The sequence below is a fragment of the Strix uralensis genome, chromosome 6 (assembly GCF_047716275.1).
Source record: "Strix uralensis isolate ZFMK-TIS-50842 chromosome 6, bStrUra1, whole genome shotgun sequence".
Lineage (NCBI taxonomy): Eukaryota > Metazoa > Chordata > Aves > Strigiformes > Strigidae > Strix > Strix uralensis.
In genome coordinates this window covers 34,226,768-34,254,546 of record NC_133977.1, presented here as the reverse complement: position 1 = coordinate 34,254,546, position 27,779 = coordinate 34,226,768, and the positions used below count along the sequence as shown (strand labels likewise).

Below are 27,779 nucleotides of genomic sequence, written 5' to 3'. Positions count from 1 at the left end.
TTTGGATGGTAGAAACCACAGCTAATTTTCTCTTTAAATGGCATTTCTCCTTCCTTAGAGTAAGTTGTTACCTGTTTTGGGCTTTTTTGTTTTGTTTTGTTTGTCTGTTTATGGAAGACTATTTAGACTATTTTCCTGACGTTGCAGAAAATTGCAAATTCTGTTCATCACCTATCCCCCACCCAGTATCCAACACAATTATGGTTCAAGGCACTCTAAAAAAAAATTAAAAAACTGTCACACACCATTTGCTAGTTAGAGAGAAATTTTTCTTTGTTTGGCCAGTCTGGAGGAATTGGACTGGAATTAAAATAAAATTCAATGTCAATATTGTAAAAGCTTTTATTTATTTGGGCCAAATTATTGCATTAACTGTATTTTCCACTTCCCTATTTTTCTGGGGTAAAAAGAAAGCAGAGGACTTCTTACCAGCCAATGTTTGGGATGGCAAAGCTTTCTGATTTACAATACCAGATCTAAGACAAGCATAAAAGAGTCTGTAAAGCTGTTGTTGAAACTTACGGCAGGTATAAATAACAAGAGTACACATAACAGGCAGCCTGCTGTGTGGAGAATTTAAAAAAAAATAGTTTTTAAGCTATTTTTATCAGCTGGTGGAATGACTGTCTAGAAAACAAGCCCTCTGCTTTTATCAGTGTGGAGCACCTCTGCCCGCTTTCATTCTTTCGTGCCCACATACTAGCAGAAATGGCATTTTTAGGATGCTAGCTCTCCGGCAGGCAGGATTTCTGCTGATGTCCTGTACAGAAATGCAGCTCCTGGGAATGTCAGTGAGCGATTGCTAGTCTAGCACCAAATACTCTAGAAATCCCCCTTCCGCTTGGTACCATCACACAACGCCAAAAGCTGAACTTCTACACATTGGCATTTCTAGTCACTGCAAGACAGAAAAAGCAGTTGTCTTTCTGTGAGAGGGCAAGTACATGATGTCATGGAGTATTTTTTAATTCCCGTGTTCAGCTGATCTCTTGGTATGTAACAGCTCCACATTACATGATAGTTCCATGAGCACTTTGAGTTGTCAAGAGCCAACAGCCCTGCCAAAACCCTTTGTTGCCTTTTCTGTCTCTCCCAGGTGCCTGCTCCTTCCTGCCGCTTTCCCTGCGCCAACAGAAATGTTTGTGCAGACTCACAGTGAATCTGACCCGCAAATGGATCCAGGTTAAAATTAACCTGGGGTGGAAAAAAAAGTTCATTTTAGCCCAGATCGGTTCCTTGATCTGCCTTGGTTCTTCTGTCATTATTTTTAGATTTTACTGAAAAAGCCTCAAGGTATATGACTGCTGCATCACCTGTACTGTTGTACAGGTCTTAGTGAACCCACTCACTATGGTAGATCGTGGCTGCTCGGGTAGGCACAGGACACATACCTGATGCTCAGAGAGGTTCAGCCTCCCCGTGCGAGACAAAATGGGTACTTCCACCTGGCCGACTATCTTTTGCTCAGCAGAAAGAAGTACCAGTCTGCAGTGCTGCTGAGATCAGGCCTGTCTGTGTTGTGCTTGCGCGCCCTGTAGCATCTTTTACAATGGTAATCAGCAAGCTGATGGAGAGTGGAATCTGCATTTTTGATCTTTATGTGCAGAAAGACACATCTCCAAAATAAGTAAAGGCTGTAGCAGATTGAACACTGCAGAACGTGTATAGCTCCCAGGTGAAGGCTATGTACAAAGCAGTGGTCCTGTGGAGCAGCACTATGTATGCATAGCACAACTACAGCAGATTTGTCTGAACAGATGTGCAATGGCCATGAAGACTACTGGGGTGCAAAGCCTGAACCACCTTCCCCTGCCATCCATGCACAAAACTCTTTTTTACTAAGCTTTTTCACAGGGTAGAATGGCCTTCCTTTGAAGCAAGAGTACCCTGATTCCTTCACACTGCATGAAACTCAGTTTGACTTGCTGTCAGTGAAAGGAAAAATGTTCTTATTTCACTGAGTAAGAGTCCTGCAGAGTTAATAAATTCTTCAGTGCTTTTCTGAAGAATCCATTTGGCACTTAAGGCCAGAATCTGTTCTCTGATACCTAAATGCAATTCTCATAGATTTCCAAGAAAACTGGGTATATATATTCCTTGGCAAAATACAGCTATTAACTTAAAATTCTGAATATACATGCAATCTGCAGAGAAAATAAAGAGCTGGGTACAGTCTGGAAGGAGTAAAACTGAAATGTATGAAGAGCTAAGAATACTTTTTTAAAGCATATCTTGAGTTGAAAGATTTCAGTGTTCTTCCCTAGTCTAGAAAACAGAAAAATATGAACACTGGGTGCTACTATTTAACTTTTAATCTCTTTGGCTTGTAAAAGCAAAAGGCAATAAAAAATTGAGTTTGGCATCAGGCAGTTTAATGTTATTGGTGAGCAGCACAGAACCTTAGGTTCACTTCATGAAAACAGGAGTTACCAACACATATAATCTGCAAATTGTCTTGCTTAAGAGAAGTCAGGGCTGCTTTATTATGTGAGGTGTTGGATAGTGTATTACTATTGTTTCTGTTGGAAGGCACACCTTTACAGAGACTGGAGGCCATCCCAACTTTTACTGCAATATGCAAGCAATTATCTCTATTTTTACACCGTGTAAAATTTAATTTGTATTTTGCAAATTCTAGAAAGAAAAAAATTACCTATTTCACTGCATTACAATCCTGCAGAATTGATAATTATTCAGTGCATTTATGAAGAATACATGATACATACATAAAATAGCACCTTTTAATAAATGCTCAGGACAGCCAAAGACACGAATGGTTTAACCTCTTATAATAAAAAAGTTCTTTAGCTGTTCTGAACTGTGAGAGACTTGTTTAAACAGATTTAAGGAAAATGTAATCAAATACGGACTCTGCCTTAAAGAAAAGAAAAATACAATTCTGGAGTTAAAGGCAACATATGTAAGAAGAGATAGTATCTTTTGTGAGACCAGTTAGTATGAACGGAAAAAAAAAATACACTGACATTTATGTAAATAACTTCCTGCCCTAGACTTTTAGACCATCATAGTGACAATAACATTAACTCTACTTTCTAGAATTTGGGATTAATCTGAACTAAGCAAAGTTGACATTGGTTCAGGCTCTTTTGCAAAATGCGTAACCTGGGAATAACTGTTCTCACAAAATGCTTGCGTAAATGACAGGAAAATCAGGCTTCTTGTGTCAGGATCAATATATCAAATCTGTGCACTGTGCTCAGGCAGATATACAGAAACATAATTTCAATTACTTGAAATACATTATTTAATACACATGTGCTTTGCATTGCAGTTTGCCTATCTCCGGCTCAGACTCGTCAGGGAAATGGGATTTTTAGCAGAGCTGGTTCACTTCAAAACATACTCATAAAATATTTGTTTAAGATTAGCAACGGAAGGACCAGCCCAGCACTGTACAGGCCTTGCAGGGTGCAAATACTGTATTTAGGATTAGTCCCTTCAACTGTCTGAAAGCTGAAAGAGTGAGGAGGCAACATTTTGGGGAAGCCAAAATCATCAATCATTAGTATTTGTGTTACTGCAGTTCTTGCAAGTATCAGTTGTAGGTTCAACCTTTGTGATGATACTATTAAAAGGTACATCCACAGTTTCACATTAAGTTAGTAGGGATGTCAGCCATGAACCCAGAACCAACAGTTTATTTTTCCTTCATATTTAAACTTTAAACATTTCAGGGAAAAGGATCAGGCAGTAAATTACAGCGTATTGAGCAAGGCAGAACCTGCTCAAAGAGGAACATAATAGTGAATGGTGGCTCATTGAAGCTGGTTATGCAGCAAAAAGCCCAGGCAAACAACCCAGATCCCACTCTTCCCACCACAGTCCCAGATGGATTATGGTCCGATGTCCATCTGTGAATCTGCTAAATTTAGTCTGGCCTCAGAGGAAACGCAAGACGCAAGCCATCCACATGCTCCCGTTGCTCTTTCAGGATGACCTTCCTGTTAGCTCAATGGGCCAAGCGCTACAGAACAACTCCCCGCTTCCCACCACGCTACATGTATTTCAAGACACACAACTAAATACAGAGGAAATAGATTTTCCTCAAGGAGCTATTTTTATACCCTTCCTCCAGGCTGCTTGATTTTCACTAGTGGAGCAGAGGCATGGAGATGTTATGGCTGCTGACCTCAGGTCAGAGCTAGTATAAAACCTCATTCTACAAACTGAACTCTCTACTCCACCTCCTTGTTCTGGTGTCTGCAGTGCTCTGAGGTACAACAGCTCCAGGAGGAGAAGAAACAGAAGGCATCCATAAAGTTCCTATGCTGTTAATAAAAACAAACAGGCATCATATTCGACCATTTTCAGTAGTTGTCCTCCCTGGATAACTGTGATAATACCTGACCTGACCTGGACCCTTGAACCTCAGTACCAGAGCAGGAGCCCAAGTCCTTTCTCAGTACAATAACCATTGCTCAGATTCAATCGGTACTTTTTATGGAGTCCCTTCAAAGGCCCCGCTCTCTGCTCTGACCCTGCTAACACAAGGAAAAGCTGAGCTCAGCCATTTTGTGACAGGACATTTGCTGGGATCACTGGGAGAGCTGGGGACTGGGCAGGACAGACCTTCCCTAGCTTAGGGTTCTTCGTATGGAAGCTGCCTCTGGTCTTCCCCAGGCCATATGGGATGCGCACAGTCCACATTACTCCAGGAAACTCTCACTTAATGAAATAAAAGTATAGTATTTACTCAGTAGAAGCATCTTTGGCCTTTGCGATGTCCCCACAGTTGGGACATCAATATGTGAGCAATAAAAATTAAAGACTCCTTTTCCATCATGTCTTTAAAGTTGGGACAACAGGACAAGTGCAGTCTTGTTTGTCCAGGTATGCACAGCTGAAGTCCTCTCAGACTGTCCCTTCTGAGATGGCTCATGGGGCCAGGAGAGGTCTGTGGCCACCCACCCACCCATCACCTAAGCAGCTATGTCCTGGCAGCAGGGACCAGCTGGGACCTCCCCTTTGTCTGTGAACAAGCTGCAGCAGAGGAGGGAGGTTCTTGTTTCTCTGCAGGATAGGGAAAGGGGTGCTCTGGGGCTTCTCAACATCTGCGCTGAGGAGTAAAACCCCGTCCCGTTGCACAGATTGCTGAATATCTGGGTTGGCTTAACCTGGCCCTGGAAAGCATGGGCTGGCCCTAGGAAAGAAGGCTGGAAAGGTAGGCAGGACAGCCAAGAGAGCATGGAGAATTTATGACCCTGGTTTTCCACAGAAGCTGTGGGAGGAAATGCGGTCCTGAGCTTAACGCAGAGAGGCACCCTGTGTTACATTTTTTTTTCCTGTGGGGAAGCATGAAAATGACTTCTAATAATGACCTTACAAGCAAACTTCATGAGGACATGAGAGTCTTAGAGAAACATCAAATTGTTGGGAGAATGCATGGCTATGTGTTGGCAACTCAATTCTCCTTCTCTGCCTTACCTTAAAATGCTTAGCCACGTCTGCCTGAGTGTGGCTCTCAACACCTCAGACAGACAGAAATAAGGCAAGTGAAAAGAGGAAAAGGGTCCAGAGAGGCCATAAGAGACGGCTTCTTTAGAGCTGCAACCCTCTCCCCCTTCTCCTCAATCCCTACCGCTCCACTCCTCGACAGGGAGACCCAGTCTGTATGCTGGGCTCCATCACCCAACCCTGGACCTGCCAAACCACCATCTCTCTACAAAACAGAAGTGCTGCAATAAGCAACTGTACCCTCTACAAAAGCTGCCTCTCCAACAAACCCACAAGCATATCTAAAGGAAACAAATGACCCTTTATCTTGAGAGAGAAGATTTTTCATTTTGGAAATACACATCTCATGAGCACCACACTGCTCAGTGTTGACAGAGCCTGTGTAGCGGCGATACACCATGGTCGTCGCTTCCTTCCGTAGAGATTAGCATTTAACCCTTCTGAAATGTGAATGTTTCTGTCTTCTCACAGATCCACAAAAAGTTTGGAAACATCCTGCCCTACATTTTCACTGATGCTTTTCCATGTGACCATTACTAGGGTTTCTCTGCCAGTTTTCCTTTTTTTTTCAGCTGGCCTTGACTAATGGGATGCTAAAATCAGAATGATTTATTATCTTGACAGACAGCAATCCTATCCCATACTCAGTCACAGCCTGGGATGATGGTGCCAGTATGTTAATGACGAGATACAGGTGATCAATATAATATCTGCTACCAGGAAACCCTATTCTCTGAAAGCCTTCCAGCCAAATTAAGGAAAGGTCCCAAAGGTGCTGTAAGCTACGCATTAGAGTTGCACAATCATAAAGCTGTCAGAGACCGTAATGCCAGAAGGGACCTTTATCTCAGGTACCCTGACCTTTATGCAGTATCAGCTACTGAATTCTGCCCAGTCTTATCCTGTGCTCTCCCTGTTTGCTGTACTCCCCAAGCTGCTCCTGATACACATGCAGTGAGGGTGACCTATGACAAGGATGGAAGAAGCAGCAGGAAAAGCAGGTAGATGGGTCCCACATTGGGGAATCAGGCCCAACAAATGGTGACATGTCCAAAGATGACAGCATCAATGGTCTAATCCTGATCGGACCGTTTGTGATCACAGCACTATGTGTACCACTGCTGAGTTTCCCCCCAGTTTCCCTGCCAGACCAGGTGCTGAATCCTTTGGCATTCTTGATAAGCTCAGCTGGCCATAGCATTTTAAATTCCCTCCCCTTTTTTTAGCTTTTTCAGTGAAAAAAACAGCATGGACATCGTACAGTGAAATTTGGGGTTAAGCTGACAGAGGAATAGGTGGATAAAGTTTTACCCCCTGTCAGAACGGGAAGCAAAGGCAAAGTAAACAAGAAAATTTGCAGGCCTTCTCTCTTTTAAACAAAGACTCCTGTGTTTAAAATAATAAAAATCCACTGTACAAAAGCAAAGCAACTTCCCCAAAATAGCCTTTCCTGTTTTATCAAAGCGTTCATCAAAATTGTACTTCTTCACAAAAATAAAGTTCCAGGTAGAGCACTGGAGGCCTTTTGCTTTGATGAGATAATAGAGCAGCTGAAGCAATAAATATAACTGACTTTACTGGTACCTGATATGTCCTAAACAAGTCCACGTGGCTGTATCTACCGTTAAATATCTAGTGATGTCATACTGAAAATAAGAAAAAAAAATGAAATAGAAATACCATGTTAGAGAAGTATGGGTAGTCACAAACCATCAGAACATGGCTCCAACAGCCTGCATACAATCTGCGTCCGTGACTTGTAGCTGCTGTGATTTACCATGGAGGACAAGTACTTGCCATGCTTGGTGAGGCTGTGCCCAGCTTATCTAGTTACTCAGGTGGTGCTTGGACTGACGCTGCCTCTAGGGCTTGACTATGCAAGGATTTGTCAGCGTAGTTTTGTCTTCTTGATGTACTGATGTACCCAAAAGGTAAAATCCCTGGTAGAGCTACAGTCATAGTGATATGAATACCCCTACACAGGTACAGCTCAACCTCTCAGGCTTGACTTGGCCTACCTCTTAGAAACAACGAAAATTAGATCTCATCACACATATTGCCAACTGTTGCTAAATATTTGTTCATTTTTTATTATTTTGGAGATAATGGAGTCCAGGAAAAGGTGTAAACATGGACAACACCAAGGACAGACACTTTATGGGTATCTGAGTTCTTCCACATCTGACTATGAAGTAGGAGAAAGCACAGAGGTCTGGGATCAAAAGATACTAGTAGGCTGGGGAGTGAGGCATCACCAGCTCTCTAGCAGTCGGGCAGACATGGCCCACTGAGGTAGAAAGGAGTGATATGGTGGGGAGAAGCTGTGAAGGGCCATGAAAGTGAAGACAAACAGCCACTGTTTGATGAGAGAGGTGAGGGAGACACAGTGGAGAAAAAACAAGGGTAAGGGTGACCTGATTGAAATAGCAAAGTGGTTTTGAGTTATTTCATCTTTCTGTTTCCATTCCTTTCACGACTGCCTGGAGCCACACTTGTATACTGAGGTAGAGCAGTAGTCCGGAGCTGGACCCTGGCAGCCCTTGGTGCCAGCCCCCAGAGAGCTGCCGTGTTACACCATGCTGGTTAGCAGACTTGTTTCCAGCTGTTCTATCATAATTGAAAAGGAGTGAAACCACAGCAAAAACTGTTTTTTCTATGTAAGCCATGTCTTGAACTTGTAACAAGGATGTATCAAGGATGCCATGAGGCACTAAATGCCAGCAGGAGGTCCACGTGACCTTTCTTGAAAGACAGTCTATACTATGAAATTTTGTTGGAACAGTATTAGGAACAGACGTGAGGGTTTGTTTTTTTTTTTTTTTTATTTAAATACTGCATATTTATATTGACAATGGGAGCCTGAACATTGTTTGCTTAATAGAAACTCCATGACCTGTTTATGTACCAGTTAAATCAACTGTGTTACCTAATGAAACGTTTCCTTTAGTTCAGAGCCTTACAAACATTTTAATCGACTGCTCTTAATTAAGACTTTCAAAAACAAAAACAGTTCCTTAGTCTCTACAAGGACAACAGAAGGTTTAATGCAGTGCACTAAAACTTCTAAATTGTCCAGACACAGCTCCCCTGGGACATCAGGAATCATTACCATCAAATATGTTTTGCAACAGAGATTGTTTAAAACACAACAGAGAAAGTGCATGAGCCAATGCAGATTGCAATTGAATACTCAACAGGAACAGGGACACAATAAAAGCAGCCTAGACTTGTTTTCCCTACTAAAATCCAAGATGTTCTTAAAAACAGAGACGTGGGAAGAAACAATTATGCTTTTCCCTACACAGATCACTCTTCTGAGATCAGGAACTGGAGGAAAGAGACTTCCAACCCCAACAAGAGCCGGACTAGCCTCACCAGCTTACCACACTAATCCATTAAATGATCTGCTCTTTCCCACAAGGAGTGGTCACAAAGACATGGGTCTCGGCATGACCTCTTTTTCATTGATAGCACTCTTCTTCTCACCAGCCTCATTAAATCCTTATTCTGCTTTCTTCTTTCACCACCAGCCTGCCATCACACCTACCAGCCAGCAGCTCTCTCTGGCTGTAGGATCAGGTAGGCGACCCTCTCTCTGGCTGTAGGATCTGGTAGGTGACCCCCTAAATGTATAAGCTGTCACCTGAGCAGCACCGAAACTTCTGTTCCTCCTGCCCAAAGTCTGGTGCTCTCCCAGCTGATGCACCAGGGCCAGTGTGACCCGTCTGGGAATTGCAGGTGAGATGCTCACCCTGCTAACATACACCTTGTGAGACACATGTTCCCTCTTCAGTTGGAAGAGACCCAACTATTTCTCAGTTTGCTCTGTTACAAGGACCCACCACTGCCACCAAAGTCCTGCTGTTAAGTGGCCATCTGCCTGCACAGCAAGATGTTTGCATAGCATCTTAAAAAAATATATTCCTCATCTCCTCCAGAGATATGTACCAGACACAAGTATCCTGCAGGCAGGATCTGGTTTGGGGCCCTGAATGGGATCCCTTTGCATATCATCAGTCCAAAACAAGTGCCATAAAACCCTATTTTTTTTTTCTAACGCTTTCTTTTTCCTTTGGTGATGGAGGTTGCTTAAAATTACTGCAAGAACTAGCCTTTGTTACTCTTTGATTTACACTGTGACTGATGTTACAAGAAAAATGCTGGGTGAGGGGTCATAAGATCAAGATTTCATCTAAATGTTTCATGGGCCAAATTCAAATTTGGACTCACTCCATCAAAGCTAACAGGCTGACACCAGGAATATGCTTGTCACAGTGTGCTTAATGAATATCGGCTAGGTCATTAACTTGCTTTCTATCCATGTGGTTTTCTCTCTTAATCTGAAATTTATAGCTTAATACCTCAGAGTTCAATTATAGGGTAAAAGAGACAGAAATAAAAGTCACAGCTTTCCTGTAATTAGCCATGAGGGACAGTTCAAACAGAGCTTCATTCCTAGTGTCACAGGTCTTTCTTTTTCTTTGCTAGGAATGCTGGTCAGAAAAAAACACATCCCACAGATTCTCAAGTACAGTAAGAGAGACTACAGACAAGGTCCTTTTTACTCAATCATTTGTAAATCAATTGAATCCCAAAAACCTGTCTGCCTTTTTACAGAGGGTAATTGCAAACACTGCTAGATCATCGGAAAGGAGGGACAGGAAGGACTATACTTGGGCTCTGAGCTGTAGTCAAGTCATGAAACAACCAAATGTGTATCCTCCAAAGGAACACAGCCATCAGTCAGTCAGAAGGCTGGGAGACCAGTCCTTAAAGTCTCTGCACTTTTACTGATCAACAACAAGAGAAACCTGTAAAGATATTTCATTACAACAGGTAGGAAATGTTCTCTTTCAGGTTTCTCTTATATTCACACCACATTTTTCCTTTTAACCTGCTCTTCTGCAACTGTTGACATACTTGAAACAGACAGGGAACACCATGTGATGTTGACATAAACTGTGCCAGCCTTTGTTCTGGGTTGCAGAGAAAGGCCGAAAATTGCAGAGAAATTTTGGAAGCCTTGACCAAGGGATTCTGAGTCCAACCCATGCCTAAAGCTACTGGAAGTAGAGAAGTACACGAATCTGAATAGTCAGAAGCCATTTATCATGCTAATTCTTCCAGGATCTCATGACATCAGCAGGCTCTTCTAGTGACTACCGCATTTTCCCCTTTAAACTTTAAACTTACCCCTCTTTTTATTCCCAGCATCTGTTCATTCAGTTTAAACAATTTCCTGTTTTCCTAATAGAGGGAGAACTGATTAGACACAGAACCAATTTCTGTACTCTGGCCAAAATTGTGGATTGGTTGGTTATTTTTATTATTTCTAGAAGCACTTCTGGAGATCCCATTAATACTGAGGCTCCCTGATACAGATTTGGTATGTGCAGGAAGAAAACTGAGGCCAAGGGGGAAAGAGAGATAAGTAAATAAAGGCCATGAATATATGGCTGGAGCCAGACAGCCCCAGACTCACTCTGCACCTGTTCAGAGATGACGGAACAAGAGCCAGCTCCAACCTGGAAGTGGTCGCAGCATGTTATGTGAGATAACCTGCCCCACAGGCAGGCAAAGCGTGCTAGCGCAGGCTTGGCACTGTGCTGACACAGCCTGGTGGCTTCCAGGCACCAGTCGGCTCCAGTCCAGGAGTCGAAGCCTGGCATTGCGCCTGTGGCACTATACCTGCAATGCACTTGTGCCCTGAAGCTCACGCAGTCGTGCTGGAAGCAGAGTCCCCATGTCCCCTGCCAGCCCTCAGCCCCTGCACTACCCTGTCTCCATCCTCCTCGGGATTTCCTGCCTCCCTTTCCACAGCCTACTCCTGCAATTTTAAGTTTTGTTGCATATGAGGAAAAGCTCTACAACCTAGCACAGTCAAATAAAGTTTGAGCGGTGTCTCACAGTGTCCTTCAGCAGAGGACCCAAGCCCAACTGCTGGACCATGCACCCAGCAGACACGTCTCTTGCTTCCTATGAGTCATGCCAGGCAGTGACTGGTCTTACACAGACCAGGCTGATTTTCAGCTTTACTTTTCTATTTATTCACAGATTTAATTTGCATGTAAGCAACTGCAGTGCTTCTCAGAGGAGAGCTGAGGACCAGTACAGGCTCCTGTGGCAGCAGAAGCAGGGCAGGGCCCCAGGCGTGTGGCAGAGAGAAGATGTGGCAGCAAGTCTAAGAAGTGTGTGATGAGTTTGGAGGTTGCATAGCAGACAGATCTGACAGCCAGCACTGACTTCACCTTCTCCCTCTTGCAAAGCAGGGCAATGGGAAGAACCTAACCAAATGAGACTGGCTGAGGGGATCAAATCTGAGAGGAAAAGCTGAGCTCTCCTCCCCCAGGTTTGGATGAGATGGCTTTTTAAGGGAAACTCTGATTGCAGACCCTGGCCCTACCACGCTGATCTGTCCTGGGTGTGTGCCCCACTCCCAGCCTCCGCAGTGGGAGTACAGGCAGGGAGCGAGGGCAGACTACAGCCTGGTTTCAATGCTTTTTCTCAAAACAAACAAAACCACCAAGCTTAACTTGCTCAAACAGTAACGGATCAAATTCTGTTTCCCTTAATGCAGAGGGAAAAAAAAAATTTAAAAAGCCAGTTCGGGTTGTGGGCTTGAAGTTGGGAGTGGGACAACAGGAGCCTTTTCTCCCTGGACCTTACTTGTGTTGTGCATGTCCAAAAGAAGGGGCACAGGCAAAAGGAGACCTGCTCTGGCCACGCTGAACTGAACTGGTTCTGGTCTACCAGCCTGGAGTGTCTCCTATGCCTGGCTGCACGGATGCTGTATGCGGGACACACATTGCTCAGAACAGAACATCAAGTAAATAGGTCACAGACACCACAGAGACGAACAGTCTTTCACCATTCATTGCGGATGAAGCCCAAGCTCTCAGGATAATACCAAGGATGTGTTTTTTTGCACACTAATTGTAAATGATTTTTTCCCCATTATGCTGTGCCATTACACACAATGTCTACAGTTCATGAGTCAATAGAGTGTACCAGTATTCACTGGTGGCTTGTTTGGAATAATAGACAGGCAGCAGGCATATACAAAAAACCATGCACTAGTGTGCACTGTGGCACTCATAAACATATCCACAGTTTGGGGTATTCTGGGTGAATATACAACATGACTTTCCCGCCCTCTAGGATTTTAGGCAATAAAACCAGTCCCTTTGTGGTTTAAAGGTCTTATTTTTACCCAGAATCTCAAGACAATAATGATTGCCACACAGCAAAAGACGCACACGTACAAACATTGATTCATGGAAATGGAGTTAGGCTAGTGCTGTGCCGATTCACAGAGATCTGGTAACAAAACTCACTAGTGACTAAACAGTCTTTTGCCCACGCTGACTGCAAGAGCAGCCCAAGCAGCTTTGCACTTACATGATACAAAAGGGGAAATCCGAAACAGTCTTAAACCTATTGGACTGTTGCCTACCTTTTCCTGAAGGGAAGAAGCAATCCATCTCCACACTGCTGCGGGAATGGGAAATGCAGAGAGCGCTGCTGGGGACCAGACCCTCCTGAGGTGGGCTCCGCTCCGTGGTCCGGACCAAGCACCAGCCTGGCCTTTCACTTGGCCTCTCCAGCAGCTCCACCGTCTGCCCCACCTGAATGCTCAGCTCACTGCTGTGGCCCGCTGTGAAGTCCTGGAGCACCACAGTTAGTTCACACCCTCCAGACAACTGCCCAGGTTCAACAGGAAAAAAAAAAAAAAAAAGAACAGGAATAGAAGTCAGAGAGGGCAGGATGAAGGCAATCATCTTTGCATCATATTTACACTGGCAAAGACAGGATTTATATTCCTTAGAAGCCAAGTTAATCATTTCTTTTGTCAAAGTTCAACATGTTGTGGCCCTGGTTTCCTTTACTTCTTATTGATTTTGCCGGGCTGAAGTGAGAAATCAAAGCTACCCACCCAGTAACCTTTTGAATGCTAGCTGTGGGTGAATTTTCTAGCTGTGGGTGTCCATCAGAAGCCTTGCTTTTTCTCTTTCTTTAGTTTCTGGGGTGACTTTCTAGACTGACAATAGCCCAAACTACCTCAGAGCTTGCCATCCTGGCAGGACAAATTCCAGCTCACCCCTCTACAGCATGAGCTAGACACATTCCCACATGCCACCAGTGCAGTGAGGAAACAGCTACAATTTTTTTTGTAAGACAAGAAACATGCACTCATCTTCCCAAACTCTCCCTAGGGACCTCTTGGGAGACTAGGGAATCCTGACCAGGCAGATCAGAAAAGCTCCTCCCATGCTCTCTGATGGAAAACAGAGGTGTAAATATATAAACGTAGAGTGATTGATTATATGCTGACTTCCAGGATTTGTATCTAAGAATAAATGTATCATCTTACTTCCGTACTGAGCGCTGGCAACCTGCTGCTTTCCTTCAGCCTCTCACCCTGTGACTCTCGATGAACAATACTGGTCTCTGTTTAATCACAGTCTCTATATAACCAGGGACCGGATATATAAGCGCTTGTGTATACAGCAGAACAAGACAGAAGAAGTGATTGCACAAGCAGCAGAGCTAATGAAGCCTGTTTTCTCACAGATTTGGATCTCAGAGGTTGATTCTTGGTCTCTAAAAAGGTGTGAGCACAAATCTAAGTTTTTCTGGTGTGAGGAATTTTTCTTAATGCTCCTCTGCAGTGTGGATTTCTTGCTGTCTGCCTGTCATTAGGGGCCCTCTTTTGGGTCCTTCTCCTCCGCATGCTGCCTGCTTCCCTGAAGCATGCAGGAATCTGAGGTCCTTATTCCAGTGTCATATTTGATAGAAATTAGTCCACTGATTCAAAAGTTATTAAGAGGAGAATAGTAAACAAGCTGATTCAAAACTGTAATACCATAAACCTCCCTATTTCTTAGGATATGAAGCTAAACCCAAGCATATTATAAAATGCTTTTAAAAGAACAACTTCTAAATCCAACTGAATTGGGAGAAATCTTGTAAGATGCAGAGTATCTCTGTGAAATCAGTGAGAACTGGGATCATCTTATCAGCTTGAATGGGGGAGCCCTTGAGGAGAGCACACTCAACAGACTTCATTTTTCAGCTGGTACAATCCCAAAATCCCTTATTTTAGCCCAAGCAGCCCTGAATGCATAATCCCATGTGAACAGCCTGTCTCCCCACTCAGTGGCATAGTGGTTTGTGTGTAAAAGAAATCCCATTCACAGAGGTGATATTTACAATTACAGAAAGGGGTCAGTGGACAAGGACTGGTTCTCACCTGTCCTGTGTCTCTGCCGTAGACGAAATGCTAGATTTGGGGAAGAAGAAGGAAATATTTCTCTGAAAGATTATTTGTAAATAAATAGAAAAAACAAACAAAACAAACCATGGCTGCTGTTTGAGGCCGTTCAGACAGAGCGCGCGCATTAATCCTGGCAGAAAGACCTCAGTGGGTTGATGAAAGCGCACAAGAGATCAGTTCAGCACCTAGCTACACAGTTTATCAGCAAACCCACCATTCATCACACTGACATGATCTCCCTGTAACTCGAGTACAAAAATAGACAGGTATGGTAAGAATAAGATATTGCTGTAATATTTACTGAGATTTCTTTGCTATGGACTAATTTAGGAGTAGAAAATCTTTCTGATCCAATATAGTATCTGATCTGGTGTGGTATGAGATATTTAAGACACAAGAAAAAAACCTGATTGCTTCTTGGTAAATACACAGATAAATCTTATCAAATGTGATGGTTTTCCCCTAATTCTTTCATTACTTCCTGCCAAGTAAATTTTCTTTCCCCCACATTATGCTATCTATGACGCTTTCTCTGAAAATAATAAAAGATCTCCTTCTTTTAGGGGAAAATATGTGAACAAACACTGCTGATCTAGTCTTCCAGAGATAAACTATCCACATGCCCTGCACTCGAGTACCACTAGGTGTCCGTGTTTGCCATCACACAGCAAGCCAATTTGCTATAAAGAATTAACTCTCACTCGTCTTCAGAGTCCATATCTAAGGATGATGTACGATGTCTGGGCATGAAGGAGCTGGTTCAGACAGGATCCCAAGACCCTTAACTTCCAATGATATGGGCAGAAGATGTTCCAGAACATTAAAAAAATTTCTTCAGATGTTTCAGGTTGATTTTTGAAAAATAAGTCTTTTTTATTGCTTAGGTGGGAAAGGTGAAACAGCCCTGAAATATCTTAGGGAAAAAGGCCTGGAGAAGACAACACTTGGGAAGGTTTGGGACTAACAGGGCCCTTCCCAGGGAACATCAGCCTGGGAAGTGCTGCCCTAAGCAGCTCCCCACTCTCTGCCTGCAATGCTGCCCTCTCTGCACTGCAGGCTGAGGGGCAGCTAACCTCAAATCAGTCCATCGCAGGCCTTTTCAATCCCTTCTCAAATATCTAAACATCTGTGATACAAACAGATGTTTCAATTAGGGCAACACCTGTAAACATTATCCCAGAAGAGGCAGGTGTGCTCCATGACCCTCAGGTACCATCTAGCCCCGAGCTCCTGTTTTCTCTGAGTCATTAAAAATAGCAATTTAATATAATGGAACTGGAAGTAATCATCCCCTTCAGGAGCTGCTCGGCACCTGGTGTGATCAAGCTCTTCCTCAGCAGGGGAGATATTCACCCCCCCCCAGCTTTAGAAGCCTACCTTTGATGTGGAAGGCAGGGAGCTAACCTCCCTCAGCTCCCTGGAAGCCGTATGAATTTATATCCCCTGCTCCTCCAACATCCTCTGGATGGAAACATGGACCAGGGCTTCCGCATGCTCCAACTCACTGGCTGGAGACAGAGAAAGACCCCCTCTTTGGCAGGAGGAATTAAGCAGGTTTTCCTTTTACAGGTGCAAGCAGTGAGCTCAGGTAGGGGCCCACAGATCGTTTTAGGTGGCAGCCACAAAGAACAGAAAAGGAGCTCCTTCCTTCTGCCCAAGGACTTCTGAGTATTTACCATGCCTGTTCTGTGTCTTACATACCACCACACCACAAAGAACATTTACTTACCAAATTAACCCACAGCAAAGTATTCTCTCTAGAAAGGTTATATTATACTAACACATACACAATTTGTAAGCCACTGAGGAATAATGCAAATACATCCGATTCTTGATGACAAAAATCCTTTCACCTATGAAGTGATCCCTCAAGCTAGAAGTTACTTAATTTGTTTTGAGAGTAATTTTCCAACCTCAGAGAAGTACATCATGTTTCTCTCTATGTTGGAGCATGCAAATTGAAATACAGATAGGCTGCTGGTTTCTCACACGTATTGCATTTGGTTTGGAAAGAGAAAGAAAATAGAGAATGCCCTTAAGGTTGAACTTCACAGGTAAATGGCTTCGTATTTTAACATGTAATGTTCACTTTTATTATTCCTGTGACAAGAATCACCATTAAAGCCACTGACTGGCTATATTTAAAACCCAGACAGCAGTCTAATCTGTGTATGGTACAACAAGATCAGTGAGAGACATTAAAATAAAAATGACAATGCAATATCCCTTTGCAGAGCACAGGGCATAACTAAAAGATCTGACAGGGACAAATCTAATGAATTACACAGCAAGCAAGAGCCTTAAAATCAGGAAGAAAAGGAAATGGTAGAAACAAATAGCAAAATGTAATGAGGAAGCAGGAGGGCCCCAAGCGATCCCGATTGAACATGCTGTATGTCCTGAGAGAAGCTAGCAGGAGCCCCAGCCTGTCTCTACGGTGCCTGCCACCAGCAAACCATCACCCATCCTCTGTGTTCATTTGTTCCTGGGCTAGAAAGCATCACTGTGCATTCAGTGTGTAAGAATTTTCATTAGGATGTTCTAAAACAGATCAAACCTGAGCTAGAATAGTGCCTTGCCCTATGTCACCAGTGCAGGCAGGGACCCAGCCACACAGCAATTGAAAACTCCCCTCTCTACCACAGGACATTGCTCACCTCTGAGCATCGATTTGAGCAGTTTGTGTCAGACACTGACTCTGGTGAATGAGTTTTGTCATAGCTTACATGAGCCTTTTTGCTTCTGGGAACACCCAACCAAGTGCCCGTCAGATATGGGAGGGTGAAGTGCAAGCCACCAAAATGATCCCAGCCATGGACACATCCTGCTGCAGGGGCATCCAGGCTGCTCCAAGCGCAGGAGCAAGCTCAGCTCCAGGACTATCTGGACTAACCAGTAGTGGTTAGTGCAGGATTACCATGAGATAGTCTTTCCTGAACCACAGTATGTGTGCATGGCCACTGCTACATGTGTTTAGTTTCCAGCAACAAAGCAGCAGCCAGAGGAAGAAAGGCTGAACACCCGAGGCATATTTATCATTACACTGCAGATGGAAAAGACCTATCAGGTCACAGGGTGTCCCTCCTTCCCTCAAAAATAGATCTTAACTAGTACTAAATCCACTCCAGTTGAAAGAAAAGTAGGAATTAATAGCTCTCTAACAAGGCAAGCAGGGATTTGGGAGGTGGGTGTCTGGAGAAAGATTCCTCAGTCACTACTTAAATGGGTAACTAAGTGGTTTATCCTGCAAATGACAATGGATCTCACACTGGTTCTAAAAGATGAACCCAAGCTCTGAGAGGCAGAGAACTGGTTAATAGTGATACTATGGTGGCTGTATCAGCGTAAGTGAATAAATAACAGCTGCCCCAGCAAATGTAGCAGTGTTTCAATTGTCTGTTTCTACAAAGGTGCGAAATATTGGTGTGCTTGGTCTTCTCTCCTGTGACACAGTGCCACAATTAAGGTTTTAGTCTTTTCATAATTAAGGTCTTAAGTTTGTTAGAAGCTTGCAAACCATTGTGGTCTGTGAAATGTGAGGGCACATGAGAGAGACAACCTGGCTACCTGTTCTATCAGGGAACTACATTTGATGCTCATGGGAGACCCTGTGAGCTGGACCACAGCCAGGGTTTTGATGCTGCTGGCTCCTCCCAGCCAGACCTGGGGCAGGTGCTGCATGTGCCTGAGTGGTTCCTTTGGCTCAGTGCTGTATTTAAATCCCTGGACTGGATGCTGAGGAATGACTACAGCTCAGGCAATCTCATTGCCACTCACTGCCAAGCAAAGTATACAGATCAGTTATACCTGGGGTTCCCCATTTCCAAATATTCCTGCAGTTTGGTCAGACCCTTCTCACAGCTAAGTAGTAACAGAGAACAGGAGAATAAATGTCAGTGCATTAGACCTATCTCTCACCTTTGCATCAACTCCTTTAGAGCAACACACTGCCTGAAAATGCAGTAAGCTTAAGCTGCCATACCTTTGCCAAAGCCTATAGACTCATTTTTCTGGCCTCAGGGCTCACGACTGCCAAAGATGCTCTATCAGTACATAACACACGAGTATCCTCTCATGAAATATTAGATTATAATGTAAAAAATCATGCCCAGCCTAACTCACTGTACTAAATTATTCAGCATACTCTGTTATTAAAATTGCTGTATCATTTGTTCATATTTATCTCCTTTTCCTTTTTCTGTTCCTAAAATGCTTCAATTTCCCCTTCAGTATATTTTTCAAACTTAAAAACATATTCAGATGCAGAATCAGCAGTGCACAGCATCTGCAGATGTAGGTAAAACCCAATATATTTCAGGTAGATAAGAAGTTGTTTACTCTGCAGTACAAATTTCAAGCCAACATCTGATTTTCAGTCAAAGAATCAGCAATGCAGAATGAATCTACCAGGGTCAGAAGAGCTGCTCAGAGTATTTAAGTATTTTGAAATATGCCAACATCATTGTAGAAATCTACACTAGCTGGCTATTTATATGTATTCAATAGGACGCAGGTCTCTACATGCTTAAACAAAGTATTCTGTGTGGTGTGGCACTCTGTCCCAATATAAATTGCTAGTTTTCTGTTGCTCTTAGGCTTTCTGCCCATCTGGTTTTGGATAACAGCCAGTTTCAGATAGAAGCATTTAGTCACCATAAACAGCCTATTTCAAGAGGGTGAGAAAGGCAGTGGGAGCAAAAATGGCATTTGCATTCTTATCAAGAGATTAAAAAAAGTGAGTAAAACCGCTTAGACATTGATTCTGTTTGCACTGACATAGGTCCAGGAGCTGTCACTCTAGCTGGGGGACAGACATGAGAAATCTTATCCCCCATGGAGTTCTTTGTGAAAATTTCTGTAATTTTGTAGAGATTTTCTTTTTACTGGGAGGTTAGAGAGAGATTCAAATTCAGAAGAAGCCTCTGAGGAATTTCAGTACCAGAGAATTGCTTTAGTTTTCTTACATTGTAACAGGCTCTGTTTGGAGTGCGAACACTGAGTCACCCACGTTCCTCTCTCTAAAGCCTCTACAGGATGCTGAGCTGAGAGCTCTGGCAATTCTGGTGAACGTTTCGTTGCATCGGCACGGAGGTGTTTCTATGGGGATGGACTGTATTTCAGGAGCTATGAGCTGAACCAGAGATAACCTATTATGGTCAGGAAAACTGCTCCAGACTGAGTTCAGAATCAGAAATTCAGTGGAGAATACCTGGCTCATCTCTGAGTTTTTCTGAGTCCTCAGGCCCCCCTACCCATCTTCCATTAAGATGGAGTTGGTGTTTCCCACTCCTTCTGTTTTGTCTGACCAAACAAAGAGGAACACTGCCCGAGCTTTACCAGGAGGCCTCTCTATATTTAACCAATTAGTCAAACACATGGCTGGGATCATGGTGACAGCCCTGTAGTCCAAATGTACCAGCTTTGCTCCTCTCAGCGAGGAGATAACAACAGAGGCATCTGGATGTGCAGCATTCTATAAATCAAGACACAGAAAGTTATTCCACAGCAGGGAGAAGAGTCAGAGATGGCATGTGGGACATATAAATATGCTAACAGAAAGGAAATCTGGTGTTACGGTCTCAAATAGCATGCACCTTTCCTGTCCAGCATCTCTTGCTGGAGTCCCTACTAGGCGACCATATCCTGATCGTGCTGGATTTTGGACTCCAGCATATGCTGACATCTGCAGAACAGCTTGAAGGGAGCTGTCTGAATTATTTCTGGAGTCTTTTTTCCAGAAAGTAAGACTAAATTTGACCTAAATTAAACAGCACATCCAACTATAAAAAAATGCTTTTGAAGATAAAGATGACCAGACTCACTTTGTTGCACTCAACAAATTGAACCAGAGCATTAGTCTGTGTTTCCTCCTATGAGATTGAAGGTTTTCTCATGGCATTTGGCTCAGAGAGCTGCTACCCTAATTCCATTCCTTTCCCTTCCCTGGAGAAGCACAAAATGGAGCAGATATCATCTCTGTTTCCTCAGTGGCACAGAGCCAGCATGGCTGGCTCCAAATCCCTTTGCTACTGATGTTGCAGAAGGTGAGAAAGGCAGATGGCTGAAACCCTCCAAGGTAATCCCCCACCTGCCATATTCCACAGCCACAAGTATTGTAAACTCACCCAGGGTTAATAAAAGCACGAGGAGAGACTGAAATCAGGGAGTACTGACTAGTTGCTTTCTTTTGTATGTCCAGCACAGTCCGAGCAAAGCAGACAATCTTGGCCCAGGAGGTCAAGGGTTTCAGTCAATAGATGATTCATCAGACATCAGCTCCCAGGACAGTGCTAGCAAGTACACAAAATCCGATCATGTATTCTGGCGAGCAACTTTGGAACATCCCCAGGTACAAACAACACAGGCAAAGTGAGCACAGTGAAAGGTCTACACAGCTGATGAGTTTAAAATAGAAACTCTGTTGTCTGCATCACATACCTGGTACCATTGGAGAAGGGAAAGTTAAGTTCAACAGAAGCATTAGAAAGACAAGGGACAAGCACACTTTGCAAGTGCAGAGGGTGGGCACCATGCACATCTGTCTCTATCTAACTGAGGCATTCTGCCCTGGTCAGAGTTTTGAGAAGGGAGGAATTAAATAATCTTTCAGCAGCCCTGTTCCCTGTCAGACAGCATTCCTAGCTGAGTATGACCCCCACTATTTGCTCGTCAGCAGAGAACCTACAGCTTCCCTGATGTCAGTGTCAGGGAATGATTAGGACCTACAGATCCCTGATTAGCCACCTCTGCTTTTAAATTGCACTGAAATAAAAATAGTTACCTGAGGAACTAGGAAGAATGGCTCACAACAACTAGAGGAGAGACCTCAGACTGATGTCCTCTTGAGAAGGAAGCAAATGATATTCAGAGGAAAAGCACAGTAAAATCACCCTAGGTATGCTTTAGAACAAAGCAAATCTTAGATTGTGCACTGGATCAGATTTGCTTGATACACATATCCCAATATTATATTTCCTTTATAATCTAGATAATTATTTTAGACAGGTATGTTGTTGTCTGCACAGTTACACTTTTTATAGAGTTGGGACAAGTGATATAATTTCAAACAATACCTGCAACAGGTCTCCCCCTCGTCAAATAAAAAGCAGACATTTCCAAGACAAGCAGTTGTAGATTGCTTCAAAGCTATGTTTTCCTGCTATGGTCCTGCTGTAAGAAGCGAGTGTGTGAAGGCAAAGAAGAGATAATCTTGTACTCTCTTCTTTACTGGCTGGTGGTTTAGTGGATTTAGTGGCTAAGTACCACTGTGTTTTAGATACATATAAGCCTGATGACATGAGATAGATACCCTCCGCAGTGGACAGCCATGCCCATCTCCCAGCACTGTTATGAGAGCAGCTCACAGGGCTGATGGGAGGATTTGCCTTCCTGTGTCTCAGCCCAGCCCAGCTCCAATGATGCTCGTTCACTGCAGGCCCTCTGCTGATCATCACTGACCTGACTCTGGTCCTCTGGACTCTCCTAAAACACACACACCTTAGCAACGAAGGCTGGACATCTGAAGGCAGCAGAGATGGAAAGCCCAGCATACAGAAATGAAAAAGCCTGCACTGATGCTTGGTAGCATCATAGGAAACCACAACACTCCTCCTTCAGGGATATTAGCTCCTCAAAATGGCTAAGGATCTGAACAGAGAAACCAAAAACATGATGAAGGATTTAAAGTGTCCCCTGATGTTTTTTTTTCCCAAATTGTTGAATTCACAGAACAGATGTTTTATATAAAACAGGCTTTATTTTTAATTGGAGGAGATTATTCAAACTATGTTTAAGCCATATGGTCCTGTAAGTCTGACTCCCCTCTGCCATTGCTGGAGAAGCTAGCTTGGCATCCCTCTCCTTTTCCAAGTCGTTTCCTTTTTATAGATTTAATAGCTGCTATTTTTCTTTTTTTATTGTTGGTCCCTAGGTCCCATTACTATAAATCAGGGCCTTAGGCCCAAAATTAACTCAAAGGTGGATTTGGATAAGTTGCTTTTAACGATTTTCAGTAGTAGGTTGGTCTAATAGAACATAAAGGGAAATGCAGATTTGAGAGGACAGAAAACGCATCGGCAGGAACGATGACAGTGAGTGGTGTTCATCTCCAAGCTGCTGAAGGAAACCCTGGTCCCAGCTGGCACATTTTCCTGCCCCTCTTCCCCTAGCAGGTGTCACACTGCAGAGCGGGAATTTTCAGAGGGATTTTGAACATACTAGAAAAAACACGACACATTATTGACATGACTGTTAGACGGCACTGGGTGTCAGGCAGGCTTCAGGCTGAAAGCACGTGTGACAGCTGAGGCCATTGCCCTGCCCCAGCACCACACTGGGTATGTGACTGGGCTCAGCGCAGCCTGGCCATCTAGTCCCTATTTCTATTGAACCCAATGCAGTCCATGAATTTTCATCAGTTGAGAGTAATAACGCTTCTGGTAAATCTAAATCACACCTGAAAAGGCTGGGGCTGCAAAGTAAACTCTGGACGCTGTTTGGGTGTGGTGGCAGTCAGTCTGATAGCCCCTGGGTCTGTGAGGTTGCCTAGCTGCCTCCTTCTCCCTCTCTCCCAAACGGTTTTCTTTAATGCTTGTACTTTACTGGTTGTTATATTAAAGTCTCATCCCACTCCAGCTCAGTGTTCCCATTAATCACTATGTAAAAGCAGGCCACTGCTGCTGCAGATAGGCTGCATGGGTGAACTCTGCTTGAAGCAATGCCCACTTTGAGCAGCAGAGTTTGCAAAATTGTGCATGCCCATACCTCCAGTCAGTCTTTGGCACCGTGGAAAAAGGATCTTGAGGGAGATGACTACTTGTGTTTGAGTCCTCCCAATTGCTTGCCTTGTCCACTGCACCCACTGAGCCTTTCCAGCATTGCTGCAGGATCTTCAGCCGTCACGATGGGTTACAGCTTGAGTCCTAACAGTTAAATCCTGGGGCTTTCATTCTCCTCTCCATAATACTGCTATTTACTTGAGGTGACCTCATTTGCCAAATGATGTAACAGGGTGCATGACCGAGCCTGGCACATCTAAGCAGATGTTTTCAGTGGACACAGAAACAGCATTATAAAATGAAAATATTGCCTAAAACCTGAGCAGCACAAGAGATTACAATGGCCTTTATGCTGATCAGCTTACCTAAAATAGCGCTGAAAGGCCTTTGGCTGCAGTCGTATGCTTCCCTTTTTAAAACGACAGACTGTTGCTTGTACTACTGTAATGTGACTCCCAAAGGAAGCAGCAGCTGCAGGTTTTGAATTTTATCATTCTTGGCCTCTCTGTTTGATAGAGCTGACTGGAGCATGCCCGGAGGACACTCCTCCCATAAAATTCTCTTCTTTAACTACAATATCAAAAAATGGTTGCATACATTTTTTTGTGCGGTTTTTAGTTTCTAACAAGGTAATAAATTCTATTTCAAACAACAATATAAATCCAAAGAGTTCGATTTGGCTTGCTTTGTTTCAGCTGAAAGGAAATGTTCATTGACTTTGCCATTTACATGTGCTGTCATGTCACATTATCAGGGAGGGCTAAATATGGATCAATGAAGTCCAGCACAAACAAGTAGAAGATTGAGAGAAGCCTGAAAGAACTTGCTATGTTCATTTATCAAAGGATGAGCAGAATAATAAAGTCTATTGATAAGCACATTCCCAGCTCCTGCTTAATTTCTTTCACTGAAGACACTTCAGATAAAATACTCTGTCCTGTGCAATCACTGTTACATGTAAATGGTTGCCAGACAAATATGTTCATTTCTGTTCTTGCTAGACTCAGTTCAATCAATACAGGGGCCTCAATTTTCAAAGATGGATGTCTATGTTTACTCACAACACTCATGTATGTGTTCTTCTATTCCCCAAAACCACATTTCTCTTCTGCACACAACACATTCAGAGGAAGGCGATATAAATTGAGCTTAAAATATTCTCAGGGTATTTGACAATGTGAAATACAACAGTGTCAAGGATAAACAAAAGATTTTGGTAGCTGAGTGTAAAATTTTCAGTGCGAGATCCAAGTAACTTAATGTTTGACATTACCATATCCAGTGTGTCTCTAAAGCCATGTGGAGGACATCTTCAGGACAGCTCAATTAGAGAGCTACTGCTGGGGATTTCAGAAGTGCAGAGGAGGGATAGAGCCTGAAGTCAGTGAAGTTCAGTGTGACTTGAACACTTACTTCCTCTGGGTTTCTTTTGAAAATCCTAGGCTAAATCTCTATCTTATCCTTGATTGGCAGATATAAAGATATGTGCTCAGGAGAACTACATTTGTATTTTTGCTAGCAACAGGGAAACAAACTGTGTAAGAAATTCCATTGCAGAAAGACAGTGAATCTGTAGGGTTTGACAGTGGATCTGACTTGCTTTGTTTCAGCTGTAATAGCAAGGGATTTCATGGCATCCTAGCTGAGAAGAAAGGGAGAACAGGAGCCCATGCATGATAGAGACATTGGAAAAACATAGGGCTGTGGCAGAACTGGGGCTGCAGAGATGGACAGATGACAAAACAGGGGCCTGGGGACGGACAAAAGAAGATGATGAATACCAGCAGTGGTAACTGACCAGGTCGATAAACAGCCCTCAGTGCTGATCAGCACTTGTAATGAAACTGAGCAATTTCCATACAAAACCTTAATTCACTTTGAGGTAAGTTTCTCAAACTGTATACTGGAGAATCCTAAAATGAAGAAAGAAATTATTAACCTTTGCTGCACTTCCTTAAACTCCACTTACTATCACTCTTAACATCCACAGCCTGCCTGCCATACTTGTGTTTGTATGCTATTATGCATCATATTATCACACCTACTTAAACTGAATAGCCAATAGGACACTTCCTTGGCTGAATAGCTAGCTCCTTTTCCAGGCACAGGACTGTGTTCCCTTCATAAATTCCATTTCACTAATTCATTATTTCTTCATCTATGCTGTAAGATTTTTCGCATAAGCATCTGTTTCCTTTCATAAAATGTGAGCACATTTTGGACAAGAATGATAATGATAAATAATAAGTAAACAATTTCCTCTAGCCCAGGCAATACAGTAGCGGAGCTGTGTGTTCAAACCTCATTAACCCCCACCCAATCTAAACTAAAAACTGCAGAAATGCTCTGGTTGCTAGAATGAATCCTAAGTGGAGCAAAAATATGCTTGAACTAAAAGAGATTGAACTTAGCCTTTACTGCATGAAAAGAGATTTTACTGTTGCATCACCACACATAACACTATAATTATGAGCTGGTAATTCTTTTCAACGATAAATTTCTTCAAGAAAATTATGAAAATGCAATCTAAAATATCTTTCCTTCTCAGGGTTCGCACACAAGGCCTTAGCAAGTAGTGACCCTATTAAGAGCATGTACATAACTTATCACAGCCTGGACTGTTTCCTTCTCTTCTTTCTGATTCCCCTTTCTGACCCTCCAGCAAAAAAGGGACTCCTTATCACACTGTTCCGTATTGTACCATAACTAATGTCTGGATTGATCCAACGGGCAGATAAATGAATCCGCCTCTCTCCTGTATCAAAGGTATTTTTGTCAGTAACATGCACCACTGAGGCATGGGAAAAAAGAAAAGAGGAGTCTGAAAAGTGAGTCTGAAAAGCCCCTGCAGAAAACAGAGAAACTCAGGGGAAACTATTCAGAGGCAGGCTCGTTCTTGGCAGACAGACAGAGGTTTTTTGCCACTGCTGTACCACTGCCCAGCTGCAGCAACAAGCTATCTCCTCTCCTCCTGCGCCGAGAAGCTCCTGGGCTCTCCAGGGACAGCCTGGCCCACTGCCCTGCTCCTGCTGGGGAAGCCGGGCCGCTCCCCACGGGGATGGGGCAGCAGGGGACATTTGTGGTTCCCGTACCCTGAGAGCTGGGCTGCAGCTGTTGGGGATGGGGAGCGGGAGACATGGCAGTCCTCTGAGACAGGCCCCTTCCCTGGGGTTGCAGGTAACCTGCTTTCGATGCCTGATGTTGGAGTGGGTAAATATCAATCAAAACGGCCAAATCCTGAATGTTTTCAAAAACTCCTGGAGTTTGCTGGTCTTGAAAAAGTGAAGAGTGCTCTCTCAGCTGGAGCAGTACAGTCTTTCCATCTACACAGCCTTTAAAGAAAAGACAGTGACTGAGAAAAAAATCAGGAAACTGTTTTTTTTTTTCCCCCAAAATTTTTCTCCTTTTTAAAAAAAATCCCCAAATTGCAGAATTTGAAGAGACAGTTTGGCACAGAGAGCTTGAAAGAAAAGTAGAGGGGTAAATGAACATTTCAGTATCCTAACAAATGTCTCTTTCATGTTCCTCCCTGAATTTTCAGAGTTCAATGCAAGAGGCACAAACTATAGGTCTAATTCAGGAGAGCACCCTGTATGTATGCACAAGCTCAGTAAAAATCATTAGGGCTTATATTGTAAATTGTGTTCTCTTGTGAGTCAGGACTGATGTGAGTATTTGCAATCAGGACAAAACAAGAAGCAGTCCATAAAAATGGAGAAGCATCTAAGTATGTGGTGAGACGATTTGATCACATGATTCTGCAGTATCTTATGGGGTGGGATGGTAATTTACGTCTGGAGAAAGGGATATGGGTCACTGAGAAAAAAAGACTTTGTTCCATTCCCCAGTCTCTATTTTCTTTGTATTACACCAAGCACATAACAACTTCATTATAGAGACCACAGTCACGTCTCACGGGTATCGATGAAGGCAAAAGGAGCACCTTCAAAACTAGACCACAGATTTTGCCATGCCTCGGTCTCTCTATCTGCGGTAATAAGAACTCTGAGTCTTTTTTTCAACAAAGTCTATAAAGCCTTTTTCTTGTCTTTCAGCCACAAAGTCCCAAATAAAATTAAATGATACTATGGAGACTTTAGATCACACGAAATACCTTTCTGTCAGGCTGAAATCACCAGTAAGGAGTTTAAAAAAAATGTAGAGGAGTATACAACATTTTCCAAACTGAAGGCAAAGACAGTTACAGTTATTTGTAGATATTTCCAGAGTATTCACACATACTCACCACGGTG

The 27,779-nt window shown here is 43.2% G+C and overlaps 1 protein-coding gene across 4 annotated transcripts in view; it reads right to left on the bottom strand.

Moving 5' to 3' along the window:
- The window catches only part of KALRN (kalirin RhoGEF kinase), a 526,142-nt gene that overhangs the window by 88,415 nt on the left and 409,948 nt on the right, over positions 1–27,779 (bottom strand). For all 4 annotated transcript variants that reach the window (XM_074873623.1, XM_074873625.1, XM_074873626.1 and 1 more), the window contains exons 34-35: positions 14,726–14,755; positions 12,929–13,175 (exon numbers count right to left, since the gene is read on the bottom strand). In XM_074873623.1, coding sequence (XP_074729724.1) covers positions 12,929–13,175; positions 14,726–14,755 — 277 coding nt within the window. The remainder of the gene's footprint in view (positions 1–12,928; positions 13,176–14,725; positions 14,756–27,779) is intronic.